The sequence below is a fragment of the Chrysemys picta genome, chromosome 5 (genome assembly GCF_011386835.1).
Source record: "Chrysemys picta bellii isolate R12L10 chromosome 5, ASM1138683v2, whole genome shotgun sequence".
Taxonomy (NCBI): Eukaryota; Metazoa; Chordata; order Testudines; family Emydidae; genus Chrysemys; species Chrysemys picta.
Window position 1 is genome coordinate 27,066,363 of NC_088795.1, and position 16,464 is coordinate 27,082,826.

The window sequence follows — 16,464 nt, forward strand, 5'->3', positions numbered from 1 at the left end:
CAGGATGGGCAGGAATGGTGTCCCTAGCCTCTGTTTTCCAGAAGCTGGGAATGAGTGACAGGGGATGGATCACTTGCTGATTACCTGTTCTGTTCATTCCCTCTGGGACACCTGGCACTGGCCTCTGTCGGAAGACAGGATACTGGGCTAGATGGACCTTTGGTCTGGCCCAGCAGGGCCATTCTTATGTTCTTAAGATAATACACAGAACTCTGATCACGCATTGTTGAGTTCTCTCTGCTTTTTACCTATGCAAAACACGAGCTGAGTTAACAATCTTATTTCTGTAGTACTTTGCTATTTTTTTAATTGTGAATCCCTATTTTCAAATGTTAACTCCCTAATAGGATATTCTATTTTGCTCAAATCAGCTCTTAAGGCATGGAAGTGCCCAGTTTTCATCCCTATGTGTCAATTTAGGTGTCTAAATACACATTTGGGGACATTATATTAAGGAGACCATGTGTGAAAATTGAGCCTATTTGTTCCTGTAGCATTTCCTTTTAATTAACTTTCATGGAATTCTTACAGCTCTGTTTTAGTGCCAGTGACGTGCTTTGAAAATCCACCAAGGTGTATTATCATGCGTAAATATATTAAGGTTATGAATAAGTAGCCAGGAAATGTAAAGTTGATCCTTTGACTTCAACCTTTCACAGGTGATCTACAGAAAAGAAAAATGAGTTTGTGCCAGTTTTTGCTTGTTTAAAATATGCTAATACACACAAGTATTGTGTGCCTGTTAATATTGTTGTTTATATTATATCTAACCTAAATCCAAAAAAGCAAAGATGTGAACAGATCAAACTACCTATATCTCAGACCTCCACTTCTGAATCAGAGCAACAATAGAGTTGTTTGAAATTTTTTTTGTCAAATTGCCTTTATTTTCCAGAAAACCAATTTGCTTTTTTCAACATTGTATTGTTTTTTGAAAAAAGTAATTTTTAACCAAAAAAAGTTTGTTCAAAATTTTTTTCAACAAGCGTTATTCTGCTGATTCAGCAGAGATGTCTTGAGCCAGCTGAACAGATTAACTAAGGCCTTGGCTACACTTACCCGGTAGTTCGGCGGCGAGCGATCGAACTTCTGGGTTCGACTTATCGCGTCTAGTCTGGACGCGATAAGTCGAACCCGGAAGTGCTCGCCGTCGACTGCGGTACTCCAGCTCGGCGAGAGGAATACCGCGGAGTCGACAGGGGAGCCTGCCTGCCGAGTGTGGACCAAGGTAAGTTCGAACTAAGGTACTTCGAACTTCAGCTACGTTATTCACGTAGCTGAAGTTCCGTACCTTAGTTCGAATTAGGGGGTTAGTGTAGACCTGGCCATAGAGTACGATCTTCAGCAGAGCAATATCTCCTTTCACAAAGAATACTTATTATTTTGATGATCTTATTTTGTTGAAGATCCTGCCGTTCACTGGTTTCACAGAGATAATATATTCAACAAAGTAACAGCTGTGGTGTCAAAGATCTTGTTCTCCATTAAACTGTTCAGTTTGGGTGATCTCTGCTTTCTTTTTCATGAAAGACTCTGAGAGCAACTCGAAAACTAATAAGTTTATGATATTAAACTCTGATGGTATTAAACTTAACTCCCATTTTACTATACACAGAGAGAGAACTTTTGGTGCCCTGTGTTCTTCTGTAGTCTTTTGTACATCTTTTTTTTTTATAAAGCAGTAAGCTGGGGCTTGTCTATCTCTTGGTATATTAAATAGGATATTAACTTTTTGTTTAACTTAACCAAGAATATAGATTTGTATACAGAATGTACCATTGTGTATTCTGTATTTCAGGTCTGGCTTCATGCACCATATGAGCTTCATCTTTCGTTATTTGAGCACTTCATTGAACTTCTCACAGAGTCCAGGTATTAGTTGAAACTGACTTCATAATAAGGCCTATGGGATAACAAATTACACAAATACACAGATGTTCTCATTTTTATTAAATCTTTTCTCTCTTTCAGTGAAGCCTCAAAGAATGCAAAATTAATGAGGGAGTTCCAGCTAATCCCCAAACTGTTGCTGACTCTTCGAGATATGTCTTTGTCCCAGCACACTATTGCTGCAATTAGTAATGTACTGAGCTTTTTGCTTCAGGGCTTCCCCAGCAGCAGTGACCTGCTCAGGTAGCACAAACGTTTACTGATTTATTTTAAAGATACCGGTGCTTTTGCAAGAAACCTGCTGATAGTAATTCTTCTAGGGTGACTAAAGTAAAGAGTTTTTGTATGGAATAGTTCCAGTAGAAATGGCAAAACCAAACATAGAAAATAGTTTAAAGCCAGCGCATCGACTTGCATCTTAAATCCAAGTCAAAACAGAAATGACTGAATACTGATACACCTTAAAATGTTTTCCAGAATGTAGGGCAGTAATGGAGGAACACAGTGTTCTAATTCCACAGCTACTATGAGAGAGTATGAAACTTCCTTGGATAATGTTAAGTCTGTGTCATTTCTACTTAAATTGAGGCGTTGTTTCAGAACCCATAGAGTTGTCATACTGCTCACTGTTAAAATGCAGCATTTGCCAACGTTTATCACTCTTATCTGACAGACTTACTTCTAGCTAACAGGTAAAATTCTCTGATAAGATTAAGTTTGCCACTTGTATGTTATGATATTGCATATGGGTAGAAATTTGCAGTGTTTTGAGTATTTTGCAACAGGGAGGCTGGTTAGTTTTTTTGGCTTTTTTTGCTTCTTGAGCAAAACCAGTAAACCCAAAGATTTGAATAGGATCAAATATCTTGCCTGGCTTCATTTTTACTATGCAGGACAGAGTTTACACAGGTACTATAGGGTATAGCTTTAATTTTAATACTAAATGTAACATTTGGTTCCTTGTTCCTACCGCTCCTCATGGCCACTGACTTTCCCTGTTACAGCAGCCAGAACCTTGGTGGCATTTCCTAAAGTGTTGCCACAATTAAGAGCTCCAGGGTAGGTGGTGACTTTTCCCACAGTGACTTGTCATCAAAACAAGAATAAAGAGAGACAAAATAAGCTTAAAATGAAAGAAATGGTATATGTAACTCTGTAAGAGTTAAGATAGGTAGGTACTGTACATCTTGGATTTGTTACAGTGATATATGCAATACCTTACTTTGTCCCTTTCGTTAGGTGTCCTGTTACTAAGACAGTCTCTTCCCTCCTAGGAGCTGTCATTCTTCCCCCTTTCTGAGATCACATTTTGTGTTTGGCTATTTTTTATGCCTGTGGGGGTGAGATCATTCATTATCATATCACCCATGCCAGTTAAGATTTCATTATCATTTTAAAGAGTAATGTTTGATAAGGTATACCATCTTGGGGAACATATTATAGTCTCTGAGCAATGATTGTCCCCTATACCTTTTAATATTCCTTTGGTCTGGATCTGGAGGTATTTCCAAATTTCCTCTCTCAAAACCTAGCATTTTCAATGTATTTTACCTAGTAAGTACATTAGCTATCTGAATGGGTCAAAGTGACTGCATTCTGGTTTGCATATCAGTTGACCAACAATGTTAGATTGAGGCAAACTTTGTCTTTACAAGTGATGGGATTAACATTTTTGGTATACTTTCATCTTTCTAGTATTTTTGTTCTATTAGATGTGAATTATTGACAGATTAAAGTCCATCTGTCATAGAAATACACATTGTAATTCTCTATCCATAAAGGTTTGGACAGGTCATCTCTTCCACTTTGCCTACATTTGCAGTCTGTGAGAAGTTTGTAGTCATGGAGATAAACAATGAAGAAAAGCTTGAAACTGGTAAGTAGCTTCCAGTGCTTGAGAAATAATCATCTGGGACACACTCTGTGTGCTTAAATGCTCTTAAGTTGTTATTGATGATGATCCCTACATTTTAATTCTAGTATACTGGCTCCAGCTTAGTTTTAAATGTTGTGTGCAAAGCAAGCAGTGCAAAAATAAAACCTGTTTGTATCTGCTCTCATTTTGTTTTCCTTCACTTAACTCTATATTTTCTTTCTACTTCCTCCCACTCACTTCTTCAAAAACAGTTGGGCATCTCCACCTCTTAAATGAGAGATGGATGACTGGTGCCATCTGTCCTCCAAATGTGGCATCTCTTTCACTCAGTAAAAGGAAGTGAAAGCATCAATTAGTATGGTCTGGTTTTTTTCAAGCAGAGAAAATAATTGCCTATGTCTCCTCTGCAATTGAACACTTTGTTAGGTACTTTTAAAACATTTTTTATTTAAAGCTACAGACATAAGAAATTCCAGTGAAACTCCTGTCACAAGGTTGAAGCAGGAAAATGAAGCCACTGTATAGTCCTGGCATCTTAAACTTCCTCCTGTCCTGAAAGTTCCAAGATCTTATTGATCCATCATTAGTAACTATAATTAAAAGCTGCAATTAAAAACAGTACAATTGTAGTAGTGATTGTTCAATTGAGGAGGTATTAAAGAATATGTATTGTACTTCTATCTCTGAATTTTGTTTTTCTTTCCCCATACTTAAAGGAATTTGCCTTTAGTATCTATGGAGATCCTTTGTTTAGCATTACAGGAATCCTTTATGTATTGTGTGAGATGTTACTGGGCATATTTCTCTTCCTTGTTTACAGCTACTAAATTGTATTAAAAGAGAAGTAAATATGGAAATATCTTCCTTTAGCATTATTTTTCAAGTAAGTGTTTGCTGTAGCTGTCACAGGGATATTACACAATTCAATGACTGGGGAAGTGATTTGGGATATGAATCGGTAGACAAGTGGATTCTAAAATCGATTATTAAGGTTTGGTCCATTCAAACAAAATGTCTGAGAAACACCTGTTTGCAGTAGATCGTTCCCACTCTTCTTTTTTCTGCAAACACCTATCTCGGGACATCTATGCACCCACCGTCTTTTTTTTTTTTTTTAAACTTCCCTCAAAACATGTTTTTACCTTCTGCAGGAAAAGCCTGATTTTCGTCTGTGTGCACACATAGGTTCACAAGCTGAAGTGAAGGAAGGTACTGTAGAAAGAAAGACTAAGAGGGGACATAACAGTTTTCAAATGCATAAAAGGTTGTTACACGGAGGAGTGAGAGAAATTTTTCTCCTTAACTTCTGATGATAGGACAAGAAGCAATGGACTTAAATTGCAGCAAGGGCAGTTTAGGTTGAACTTTTAGGAAAAACTTCCCAATTGTCAGGGTGGTTAAACACTGGAATAAATCGCCTAGGGAGTTTGTGGAATCTCCATCATTGGAGATTTTTGGTTAGACAAACACCTATCAGGGATGGTCTAGATAATACTTAGTCCTGCCATGAGTGCAAAGGACTGAATAGATGAGCTCTCAAGGTCCCTTCCAGTCCTATGATTCTATATATTCAAACTGACTGTGTTTTGTTTTTTTCTATTGTTCACCCTGCATTTAATGTCTGGTTTTACTATTTTCAACTGCACTTGTTTAAAGCTTTCTGCTTCATATTTCACTTAATTCCTGTATTTTATGTTTAGGAACAGAGGATGATTTTGGAGGCCTTGCTTCTGCTAATCTTATTCTTCTGCGGAACAGACTTTTAGATATCCTTCTCAAACTTGTATACACGTCTAAAGAAAAGACAAGTGTTAACTTGCAGTAAGTACAAATAACTCATCTGATGGAAAAGGAGGTGACTGTAACAGTGGGTTTGATTTATGATAACAGGTAAAGGGGGAGAAAGTCTGGGGAGCCATACTGTGGGTCACTAGTCATACTGTGATTTATACTGGTATAAATCCAAACGAACTCCATGAAATTAAGTGAAATTATTCATAATATACACTGGTGTCACTGAAAGCAGGATTTGGCTTTGGCTACAGTAGAAAAAATCAGATATATAATTCTTCAACCATGTATTCCCACGTATGATAGCAACAGTGGACAGTGTTTTTTACTACTGTCTCATCTAACTTTGCTCTGCATCCTCCAAATCATTCTCTAATTGTGTTTAGACAGTATGATGGTAAAAACACCTGCACCCTGTCTGAGCGACAAAGTCCACTGTTATTGCTACCACAGGATGGAGCTGCACCAGAGAAGAATTATGTGGACTCTCCCTAAGAGAGAAAAAAGTTTTTTGCATTTTATTTCATGACATAACAATTGCAGTGATTCCATCCGTTCATTTTTAAAGGTGGAGGTGGGGAGGGAGGTGGTGTTCAGTTGTGTGACTTTGCTGTTGTTGGGTGGTTGTTGTTTTTTTACACTTAATCTACACAAAACCAGGTTTGGGATTTCCTAATGCTCTCCTTAATTCTTTATTTATAACTTTTATATAACAACTTCATATACAATGATCAAGGAAATACAAAATATAAAAAAACAAGCCATCCACGGTCACAGCAAGAAGGGCAATCAAATTCCAGAAAACTTAAAATTTAATTATCAAATAATCCCAGTATAAAAAGATTCTCAGTAACTTCATTAATCCTAAAACATTAAAATATATTTAAAATTTCAGGTGAAGCCCGATCGATTTACAGTTCATGAAACAACAGATCCATAAAGGAGAGCGAAAAGGGTCTTGTACCCTTTGTGTCGAGTTTGGATCTTCTGTTTTAAAGGATTCTAACAATCACTGCATTGAGTGGCTGCACCAAGCCAGCTTGATGTATTTTTGTGGATTACTTAGCATATTCAAATTCTGCCATAGCTTTTAGGCAATAAATCTTAAAGCTCAACCATAATCTGGGAATTCAACAATTTAGTACATGCCAAATTTGTAAATGATATATTCTACATTTTTTCTAAAGTTTCTGCTTAACGCTTTCCTTCTGCCTGTGCATGGCACAAAGATTTGATGTTTTCCAGTTTTTTGAATAACATCTGTATAACTTTATAACCTGTAAATGACTCACATAAGAAACAGTTATATTATCTAGAAGTTGTAATTTGTAGACATAAATTTCCTGGTTAGCCCCCAGTTTCACATCAGTTTTTAGAGTAATCTCAAAGCCAATTGTAATAGTCCCAATGACTATGACTGTATTCTCAATCCTCCCATTCCATTGAACCAAATACTGACAACTCTAGAAGTTACTGCTAAAGACATCTGATTGACCATTCCTTCTTCTGTAACAGGTAGCACTCACCTGAGAAACCGGTCCATGCTTTGACTGATTTTAATTTTCTCTGATGTTCTTCTCTGTGTTTGACATTGAAGCTTTGATTCTTGCCAGGCTGTCCATTATAGGAAATCTTTTAAATATTTTACCTTTTTTCATTAGGGCATCTGAAGAACTGGTCAGGACCCTGGGTTTTGATTGGATTATGATGTTTATGGAAGAACATCTGCACTCTACCACAGTTACTGCAGCCATGAGAATTCTTGTGGTCCTGCTAAGTAATCAGCCTATACTCATCAAGTTTAAAGAAGGCCTCAGCGGTGGAGGCTGGCTTGATCAGACAGATTCTGTGTTGACAAATAAGATTGGCACTGTGCTAGGTATGAGCTTTCAATTATGATGATTTAAGGATGTGTCTTTTGATATTTTTATCGTCTAAGAATTGTATGTTACTATTACAAAATTAATCTTATAATACGGAGTGTTATCAAATAGTTTCAGTATTAAAAGGTTTGTTGTGTTGGTTGCTCCTTCCCATTATTTGTTTAGGCTACTGAATTTTGGTTTTCTTAAGAGAAAGGGTGATATTTTTACTACTCTTAAGTGGTATGGCCACATCATAATGCAAGTTTCAATACAATTGTCTCTTAGAGTGAAATTGCCCCCTCACCTCCCTGCACAATGCCTAAATAACTAGATTTTGTACAGTTTGTGGGCCACTGGATCAATTTTGAACACCTCCAGCTTGCCCACAATGGCCAACACCAACTCTCTCTAGGTGGATGCTGTGTACAGCAGAGGATGTCCTATCTGATTATTGCCCTCCAGCTAGTGCTACTGCACTGTTTGTGTTGTTTTGCTGGCCTTCTGCTTTTGGGGGAATTTCAGCTTGAATGCCAGCATATAGCATTTCCTTTCATTACAAATGTGATTCTTTACAGGTAAACAGTGCTATCTGTACAGTGTAAATCATCTCAGCTGAGGAGGAGGACAAAGGCCAGCTTTAGGCTTGTGTGGATGAGAAAATTGCACTGGTTTAACTTAAGGTGTGTTTTGAAACGGATTTAGTAGAACTAGAGTGAAAGGCTGTATGGACAATCATATTTTGGTTCAAATGAGGCTTGTTTTGGTTTAGCTTAAGTTAATTAAGAACAAGTTTAATTCTTAGCTCATTCTTCAATCAGACTATGTGTGTCCACACGGGTTTGCATCACTTCATTAAATCTGTTTGAAAACTTATTTAAGTATAAACAAGTGCAACTTTTGCATGTGGACAAGCTTAACGCATTTAACTTATTAAAGTGGTTTTGAATCAAGATGAAAAGAAAAAGTTACATGCCTATGTTCTGCTTATGATTTCTTCAGGGGAAAAGAGTAATGTTGTCTTACAATTTAATTTAAGAGTGGGATTTTCAAAAGCACAGTGTTGGTCTAACTCTGCTCCCTTTGAAGTCAATGGCAGTTGAACTGATTTTGCAATGGGATCCTTAGTGGCATCCCTTCAGGGGATAGCATGCTCTACTTATGAGGCTGGGAAACACACAACTGAAATTGAATTTCAGACTTTGTAACTAAATCACTGTGTGACCTTGAGTAAGTCACTGAAACTTGTCTGTTACTTCATGCATAAAATACAGTTGATAAAGTTCACCTGACTTGTGCAAAGCACATGGCAATCAACAAATGAAAAGCAATATGTCTTTGTCTGATGTAATTATATCAAAAACACAAGATAATTCTTCAATCATTTCATTGAGCAGATTAAAAACCTTCATTCTGTTTTTCTCAAGCAACTGTTATATAACCCTTCTAAACGTGTCTGGTTATTACATAGTATGCTGGTAAATACATAACAATGTTTAACTAATCTGTCTGGTTTTCAAGTTACTAGAAATGGTGACTTCCTCAGAGAGAAGTTTTAGTAATAAGTTTGTGACTAAGTCTCAGACAATTCAAAATATTAAAATCAGTACAACTGACGACTATTTAGTGCCATCCTCTGACTCAGTCACAGTTTTTCCATTGTGAAGTCAGTGGGGTTACTCACGGTGTAAGTTATTTTAGGATTTGGCCCACTGGGTGAGAGAGAGTTTTCATAAAGCACAGTCTAGAACAGATGTACAAAATTACAATTGACAGTCATATAGTAGTATGCATACCATTTGCCCAGTCCAGCAATATGGAATTTTACATGGGAAGCTTTGGCGTTAACAAGTCTTATGAAGTATTACCATTCTCACAAGAGAGTGTGTCAAGGAAAAATTTCTGCAGTTCTGAATTATGCCCTGTAGTTATCTGTTTTTATTCTATAGTGAAAAGGCTAGTGTTCTTTCTTCTTTCCTTCCTTCCTGAGTACTCAGATAGGAGGTTTGCCCCTTTCTCCTTCCTGTCAAAGAGGGAGATTGTGACAAAACTCTCTTCTCGTTAGGGAAGTATTCAGCATCAACTTACTGGAGATGCCTTTTTCTGTTCTTCCTTCGGCACATAAGCATACTTCATGAAGTGTTATGTATATCTATATATGTAAGTAAGAGGAAGAGCACAAGATGACTGGGTAGATATACAAGATGACTTGCCTGCTCATCAAGGTGACTCATCCCTAGTGGACAGACGCATACATTTTCAGACTGGTTGTATGGTCTGTAGTAACATAGAGAACAGCTGGTCTATTTGTGCAAAATCTGGGCTAAAACTTAAATCTCATGAGTTTAAGTACTGCCCTTAAAAACTAATGCTATGGCTACACTGTATAGTGTGCCACTGTAGGCTCTTTAGTGTAGCCACTTTAAGCTGATGGGAGAGACCTCTCCTGTTGACTTAATTAATCCGCCCCCCAACGAGCGGCGGAAGCTCTCCCACCAATATAGCGCTGTCCACCGCTTAGGTCGGTGTAACTTATGTTGCTCTGGGGCTGGCTTATTCACACCTCTAAGTGACATAAATTATACTGACGTAAGTGGTAGTGTAGACACATTTGATTTAAAGGTGGTTGACATGGAAGCACAGGTGCTGGGGGTGCTGCTGCACCCCCTGGCTTGAAGTGGTTTTCATCATATACAGGGTTTACAGTTTTGTTCAGTGGCTCTCAGCACCCCCACTATACAGATTGTTTCAGCACCCTTGCATAGAAGACTGGTTACCAGCAGATCCCCTATAACATAACTAAGTGAAGGTTACAGTCTTTATCTGTGAGCTTCTGTTCAGCAATGATGGCAGGTAAAAAGCGCAAAGAAAAAATTAATCTGTGAAAATAAGACCTATTGCAAAGAATAACTTGGAGAATGAGTTAAAATTTAGATGGAATACACAGTGTGGCTTTCAAGCAATGAGAGTACATTAGGTTTACTGCATCTGGTATGCAAACGTTGCAAGTTTTAAGCCTAGTTCATTGTTGTGTACAAGTCTCACAAGGGCAGTCATGCACACAGAATATGAACACAAGCTTTTTGTTTTAAATAGTTTTTTTTCTTTTAGTATGTAGATGGCATATTCTTTATATATATTGAGAGTAAGTCTGACTTGTGCAACTTCATCTTTGACAGACCAGTTAAACTCTTTAGAGTTTGAATTTTATGAAAGAGGATATGAATCACTCCTCTTTTATTCTGGACTGAACTGTACTCAGCCTAATAATACTAATGTGAACTTGTAGGTCATATGCATATTCAAAATTCTTCTATCGAATGAGGAATGACACAAACTCCATCTGTGAATTTTAGGTAGCCTCGGATTGGAACTTTGCATTTGAGCACCTCCATACTTGGGGAAAGCTTGCATCTGGATCTGAATTTCATGCCTTAGAGCCATTTCTACATTAAGTATCAACCAAAAATAGAAAATAAGGTCTATTACACAGATTAAAAACAATTTTTGGCCCAAATCTTCCTGGCTCTGATCTTCCTGCCTTTGATCCATATTCTCTTTCTGAAAATATGGCTGCCTCCTGCTTTAATATTGTTTGTTTAATGCTGTCAATGTCTTAGGAACTGTACAATACACAGAGATAAAAAAAATCTGCCCTAAAGAGCTTAAAATCTTAGACACACAGAGAAGACAGGATACCCAGGGAAATGCAGGAAAGAGAAAAGCTGTTTTTATAATTTTAACTATTTATTATGAACTCACTTATGAGCATTGTGGAAAGATGGGTTTTAGGAGAGATTTGAATGAGAGGGGGGAAGTGCTTTTGAGAGTTTGGATTGGGAGATCACTGTTGTTTCTCATTATTTTTTTTTTTTATGTACCGGGCATTAAAAATAAATAGTTACTAGTAATTTTGGGTCCAGTCTTGCAGAGGAAATCTGTTAAGGTATAGATCTTTTGTGTCCTCATGGAATCCCATTGAAGATAATAGGATTCCATGAGGCTGTAAAGGTTCACCTGCCCAGATCCCTTTGTAGGACTGAACACTAGCTAGTTTTGTAGTACTTCTAATGATTGGGAACTACTTAATATTTCACTGCAGTTTTCCTTTAAAGTTATCATGATATAATTGTCTGAATGCTGTACCATAAACATGTACATAGGACTATAGGACTTTTCCATCATATTTTGAATTACAGTGGCAGTCAGAAATTGAACAAAGGCAAGTTATAGATCATCTTTTTATTGCAATAACTGACAGGGGTTAATAAACAAGGCAAACATTAAAGAATCAATCTTGGCATCAGGCCATGAGTGACCAGAGTCATGTGGGATAAAAGAGAAACTGAGAAGTGGCGTGGTTCCAATTCCATAGCTGTCTTGCTGTCATCTTTTGTGGATACAGACTAACACGGCTGCTACTCTGAAACCTATCTTTTGTTTTGTTTTGTTTTCAACGTATGGAATGTCTTCTCATAATCTGGGCAGTGTTCTGAAGAGGTGACTTGGAAGGGATTTTCAAATAATCGGGGTTTTGCCCCTGTTGCTTCTTCATTAAAGGGGTGGGGATGTTGAATCTTTAACAAAAAACACAAAAAGCTCGTTAGACATTAGGTTAAGTAGGAGTTAACGAAACAAACAGTTTTTTAAACAGGCTGATGAAAAAATCCCTTTCTCTCTGTTGCTCATCGTTCAGTCTCTTGACTAATGATGTCTTTATTCACTAGTTCTTTAGTCATAGAATTTTCCAGGTTAGACAAGACCTGCATTTCTAATGTAAAAATCAATATTATATGTGGTTAACAAAAATCTTTCAGACCTTTTATAATGAAGCAAAAAGGACAAAAACTATTTTTCCGCCCACTCTGCTTCTCCTCCTCCCCAAAGAAGGCAAGTCTATAGGTATGTCTCTACCTTGAGCAGGAGTTGCGAATCGCAGCTCGAGGAGAAATATTCATGGTATATCTGGTTGAGCTAGCACATTAAAAATGGAGTGTAACCACACCAGCACAAGTGGCTGTAGGGGCTAGTCGCCTCAAATACGTACCGAGGGTCTTGGTCAGGTAAATACTCAGGGCGGCTAGACCATCCCACTGCTTGCGTTGCTGTCACTACACTCAGTGTTTACCCCGGTAGCTGAATCAGAGCTACCACAAGTATTTCTCCTTAAGTTGGGAATCACACCTGCAGCTTGAAGTAGAGACATACTCTGTATCTCTACCAAAAGATGTATATCTGTCTTATCTGATGTGTGTCTGCACGTAATTATGAAGTCTGAATTGGTACCCTGCCAAGTATATATTCTATCCAATATGGCTCTTTCTCCCAACCTGATGAAGAATGAATTTCTCAAATGACTTCCCAGTTTAGGGTCTGATCCAAAGCACGTTGAATTGAAATTGGAATCTTTCCACTAGCTTTAATGGGTTTGGGATCAGGCCCTTACTTTGTCAGTCCTAACAGAGTTGTAGGCAATACCTTTTATGTTTGTCTGCTAAAGTAACCACTTCTACATCTGAAGTCATTTCACTATATAGTAAAATGTCTCATTCTGCACTAAAGAACTTATCCTCATTTTTTGAATAAAGAAAGGTATAAAGTTTTATTGAAAGCATACTTTGGTTTTTTTTTAATTTTTCTTTATAGTGCTTTTTCTTCTAGCTACAAGATGGAATATATATTTTGTACTTCTCAGCAAAATTTAAAACCCAGGTCATTCCTCTCTGTAAAACCATTTTATGCTACATTGCTATTCCTATTAAGGAACTATTAAGTCTTTGTTTACAGTTATTTCCCATAACATTTCCCTCAGGGTAGTAAACTGGAAAAATATAATTAAACTTTCAGTTATTAATAAAATATTAATTAAGTAGGAGAAAATTATGAAAAATAGAATATATCTGAAACTGTGTTGTGAGAGTGAACATTTTTGTTAGCATTCATGTCATACCATTTGTTTGGGTAATCTTTAATCATAATTCGTTGTCTTTCCAATATATGAATGATAGACAAAATTTGTATTTGCATTTCTTTTTTTAGGGTTTCAGAACTGTTGATGCTTTAGAGTGTTGACAATTGTTGTTCATTTAGTATTCACTGTAAATACAGTAGAAAGCCATCTATATAGTAAAAAGTTTTCATTCAGTCAGAAGTTCTGAGGACATCACAAATAGAGACCAAACTTAAAAAGAAATTGAGGGGCTTTTTTGTTTTGTTTTGTTTTAAATTATATCAAAGTTGGTACCCGGCCAGACCCCAGGTATAGAGATATTTAAAATTGTTGCTGGTCCAAAACTTTTAAAACTAATGGTAGTGGTGTATCTGATTATCTTGTCTGAATATGTCTGAATTTTTTTTATTAAAAAAAATTGTAAAGATTCCTAATGAAATAAGATATGAAACTATTCACTTAAAGGGTCACGTTTGTGAATTTCACATGAGTTAGTAGTAAACATTTCATTACCATTTGATGGCTCTTTGATAGACTATGTAAAATGAGTTTGTTTCTAGTGAACAAAAGTTTACATCACAAATTATATTTGTAGCTAACTGGCCTTGCTGATGATAATGTCAGCAGAAAGGCCAAGTATCTGAGTAGTCATGAAAACTGAACTAGCATCTCACTGTTGTTTGTTATACTGGTACCCTTCTTCAGAGTACATTATTTACCAGTGCTGTCCATTCAGTACTTTTCCCAATCACTGAACGTTTTTTGGAGCTGGGAGGAATTGGTATTAAAGGTGCAATATAAATTGCCTCTTGTGGCTTCCAGTAGCTTTTACTTAACTCTGGCTCCATTTTCTGGTAGAAAATAAAGGTAAATTAAGAGTATTTTAATCCTTCGTGCCAAGCTGACTTAATTATTAAAAATTAAAATTAGTCATATATGAAATATCTGGAAAAATGCTTTAAATTCCATTCACTCACACTGGCAGTCAGACTCACGCTTTGCAACATAAGCCAACTACTTGGGGTTACGGTGAAACTCTCGCCACTGGAATGTAATTATATGGTGTCCTTTATAGGAGTTTTAAACCTTCCTCTGAAGAGTCATTACTGGCTGTTCTCAGAGTCTAGGTGGACCATTTGAAGTAGCATTACAATTCCTGTGTTTACTGAGAAACTTGTACTAGAACATCCATCTGATACTGTGAGGATTTTACGACTAAGTTTTTGACATTGATTTAATAATTGAAAAACGTAGCAAGTTGGTGTTAATATGAATGTGGTGTATATGTGTAAATTCATTGTTACTATTGTTCACTTCTAAAGTTCTCCCTTCTGTATTTGAATAATTTACTAAAAAGTGATGTTATAAAACGGTAATTTGCATGTTAACACTTGGCTTTTTTATTTCCCTTTCTCTTAGGGTTCAATGTTGGCAGGAGTGCTGGCGGCAGATCAACTGTCAGGGAAATTAACCGGGATGCTTGTCATTTTCCGGGCTTTCCGGTTCTTCAGTCATTTCTCCCTAAGCATACTAATGTACCTGCACTCTATTTCCTCCTCATGGCACTTTTCCTGCAGCAGCCAGTCACTGAGCTGCCTGAAAACCTGCAGGTCAGTGCACCTGTCAGCAGCAGCCGATGTAATCAGGGTTGCCAGGTAGGGATTATCTAGAAAGATATCAATATAATTCTGTGTAACACCAAAGAGAATAATGGATTAATTGCCCCCAAATTGATTCTGTAGTTAATTTATCAGCTTTATATTTAGACGTTTGGGATTCAAATTGTGATGAATTGCACTGACATATGACAAAAACTTGTCATAGCTGCTGCTATTATGTACTGAATAGATTTCTTGTAAAAAAAAAATATATATATATTGGGGGGGAATTTTATAAGAAATAGCAACTTGAGTCCCAGATTCTGTGTTCAGATCAATATGAACTGACTCTGGTGCCTGTATGACGACGTGGGCTCTATCTTGGCACTAAGGGCCTGCCTGCAAAGACAGTTGTGGGAACGGGGTCAAAGGGATGATGTCATTGACTATGGCTTTGGAAACTCTGTTCAGAAAACATTGCTGTATTTCTAAAAAAGTGTTTTCCTGGGATTACATACTGTGGTTTTTAGTAGGAAAAGGTTTAAAAAAATTAAAATCTTTTTTCTAAAAAGGCATCTAACTTTATGTAGAAAACCCAGTTACACTTTTGGCCTTCACAACATCCCCTGGCAATGAATTCCACAGGTTGACTGTGTGTGTGAAGTACTTTTTGTTTGTTTGTTTTAAACCTACTGCCTATTCATTTCATTGTGTGATCCCTGGTTCTTATGTTATGTGAAGGGATAAATAATGCTTCCTTATTCACTTTCTCCACACCATTCATAGTTTTATAGACCTCTATCTTATCTCCCCTTAGTCATCTCTTTTCCAAGCTGAACAGTCCTACTCTTTAATCTCTCCTCAAATGGAAGCTGTTCCATACCCCTAATCATTTTTGTTGCCTGTGTCTGTACTTTTTCCAGTTGTAGTATATCTTTTTAGAGATTGGGGAACCAGAACTGCACATAGTATTCAATGTGTGGATATACCATGGATTTATATAGTGGGATTTTGATATTTTCTGTTTTATTACCTATCCCTTTCCTAGTGGTTCCTAACAGTCGATTAATTTTTTTTGACTGATGCTGCACATTGAGCAGGTTGTTTTCAGAGAATGATCCATGATGACTCCAAGGTCTTTTTTTGAGTGGTAACCGCTAATTTAGATCCCATCATTCTGTATATAGTTGGAATTATGTTTTCCAATATGCATTAGTTTGCATTTATCAACGTTGAATTTCATCTGCCATTTTGTTATCCAGTCACCAGTTTTGTGAGATCCCTTTGTAATTCTTCAAAGTCAGCTTTGGACTTAGCTATCTTTAGTGATTTTTGTATCGTTGGCAAACTTTGTCACCCCACTGTTCACCCCTTTTTGAAGATCATTTATGAATACGTCAAACAGCTCTGGTCTCAGTACAGATTCTTGGGGCACCCTGCTACTTACCTATCACCATTGTGAAAACTAACCAATCATTTCTCCTTTGGTTTCTATCT

At 37.0% G+C, this 16,464-nt stretch overlaps 1 protein-coding gene across 6 annotated transcripts in view; it reads left to right on the top strand.

Moving 5' to 3' along the window:
- WDFY3 (WD repeat and FYVE domain containing 3) overlaps positions 1–16,464 on the top strand; it is a 289,358-nt gene that overhangs the window by 193,981 nt on the left and 78,913 nt on the right. For 5 of the 6 annotated variants that reach the window (XM_005292053.5, XM_005292052.5, XM_042856446.2 and 2 more), the window contains 6 exons: positions 1,799–1,872; positions 1,972–2,133; positions 3,672–3,766; positions 5,467–5,587; positions 7,219–7,436; positions 14,789–15,024. In XM_005292053.5, the coding sequence (XP_005292110.1) occupies positions 1,799–1,872; positions 1,972–2,133; positions 3,672–3,766; positions 5,467–5,587; positions 7,219–7,436; positions 14,789–15,024 (906 nt within the window). The remainder of the gene's footprint in view (positions 1–1,798; positions 1,873–1,971; positions 2,134–3,671; positions 3,767–5,466; positions 5,588–7,218; positions 7,437–14,788; positions 15,025–16,464) is intronic. The other variant, XM_005292054.5, reaches the window with a different exon arrangement.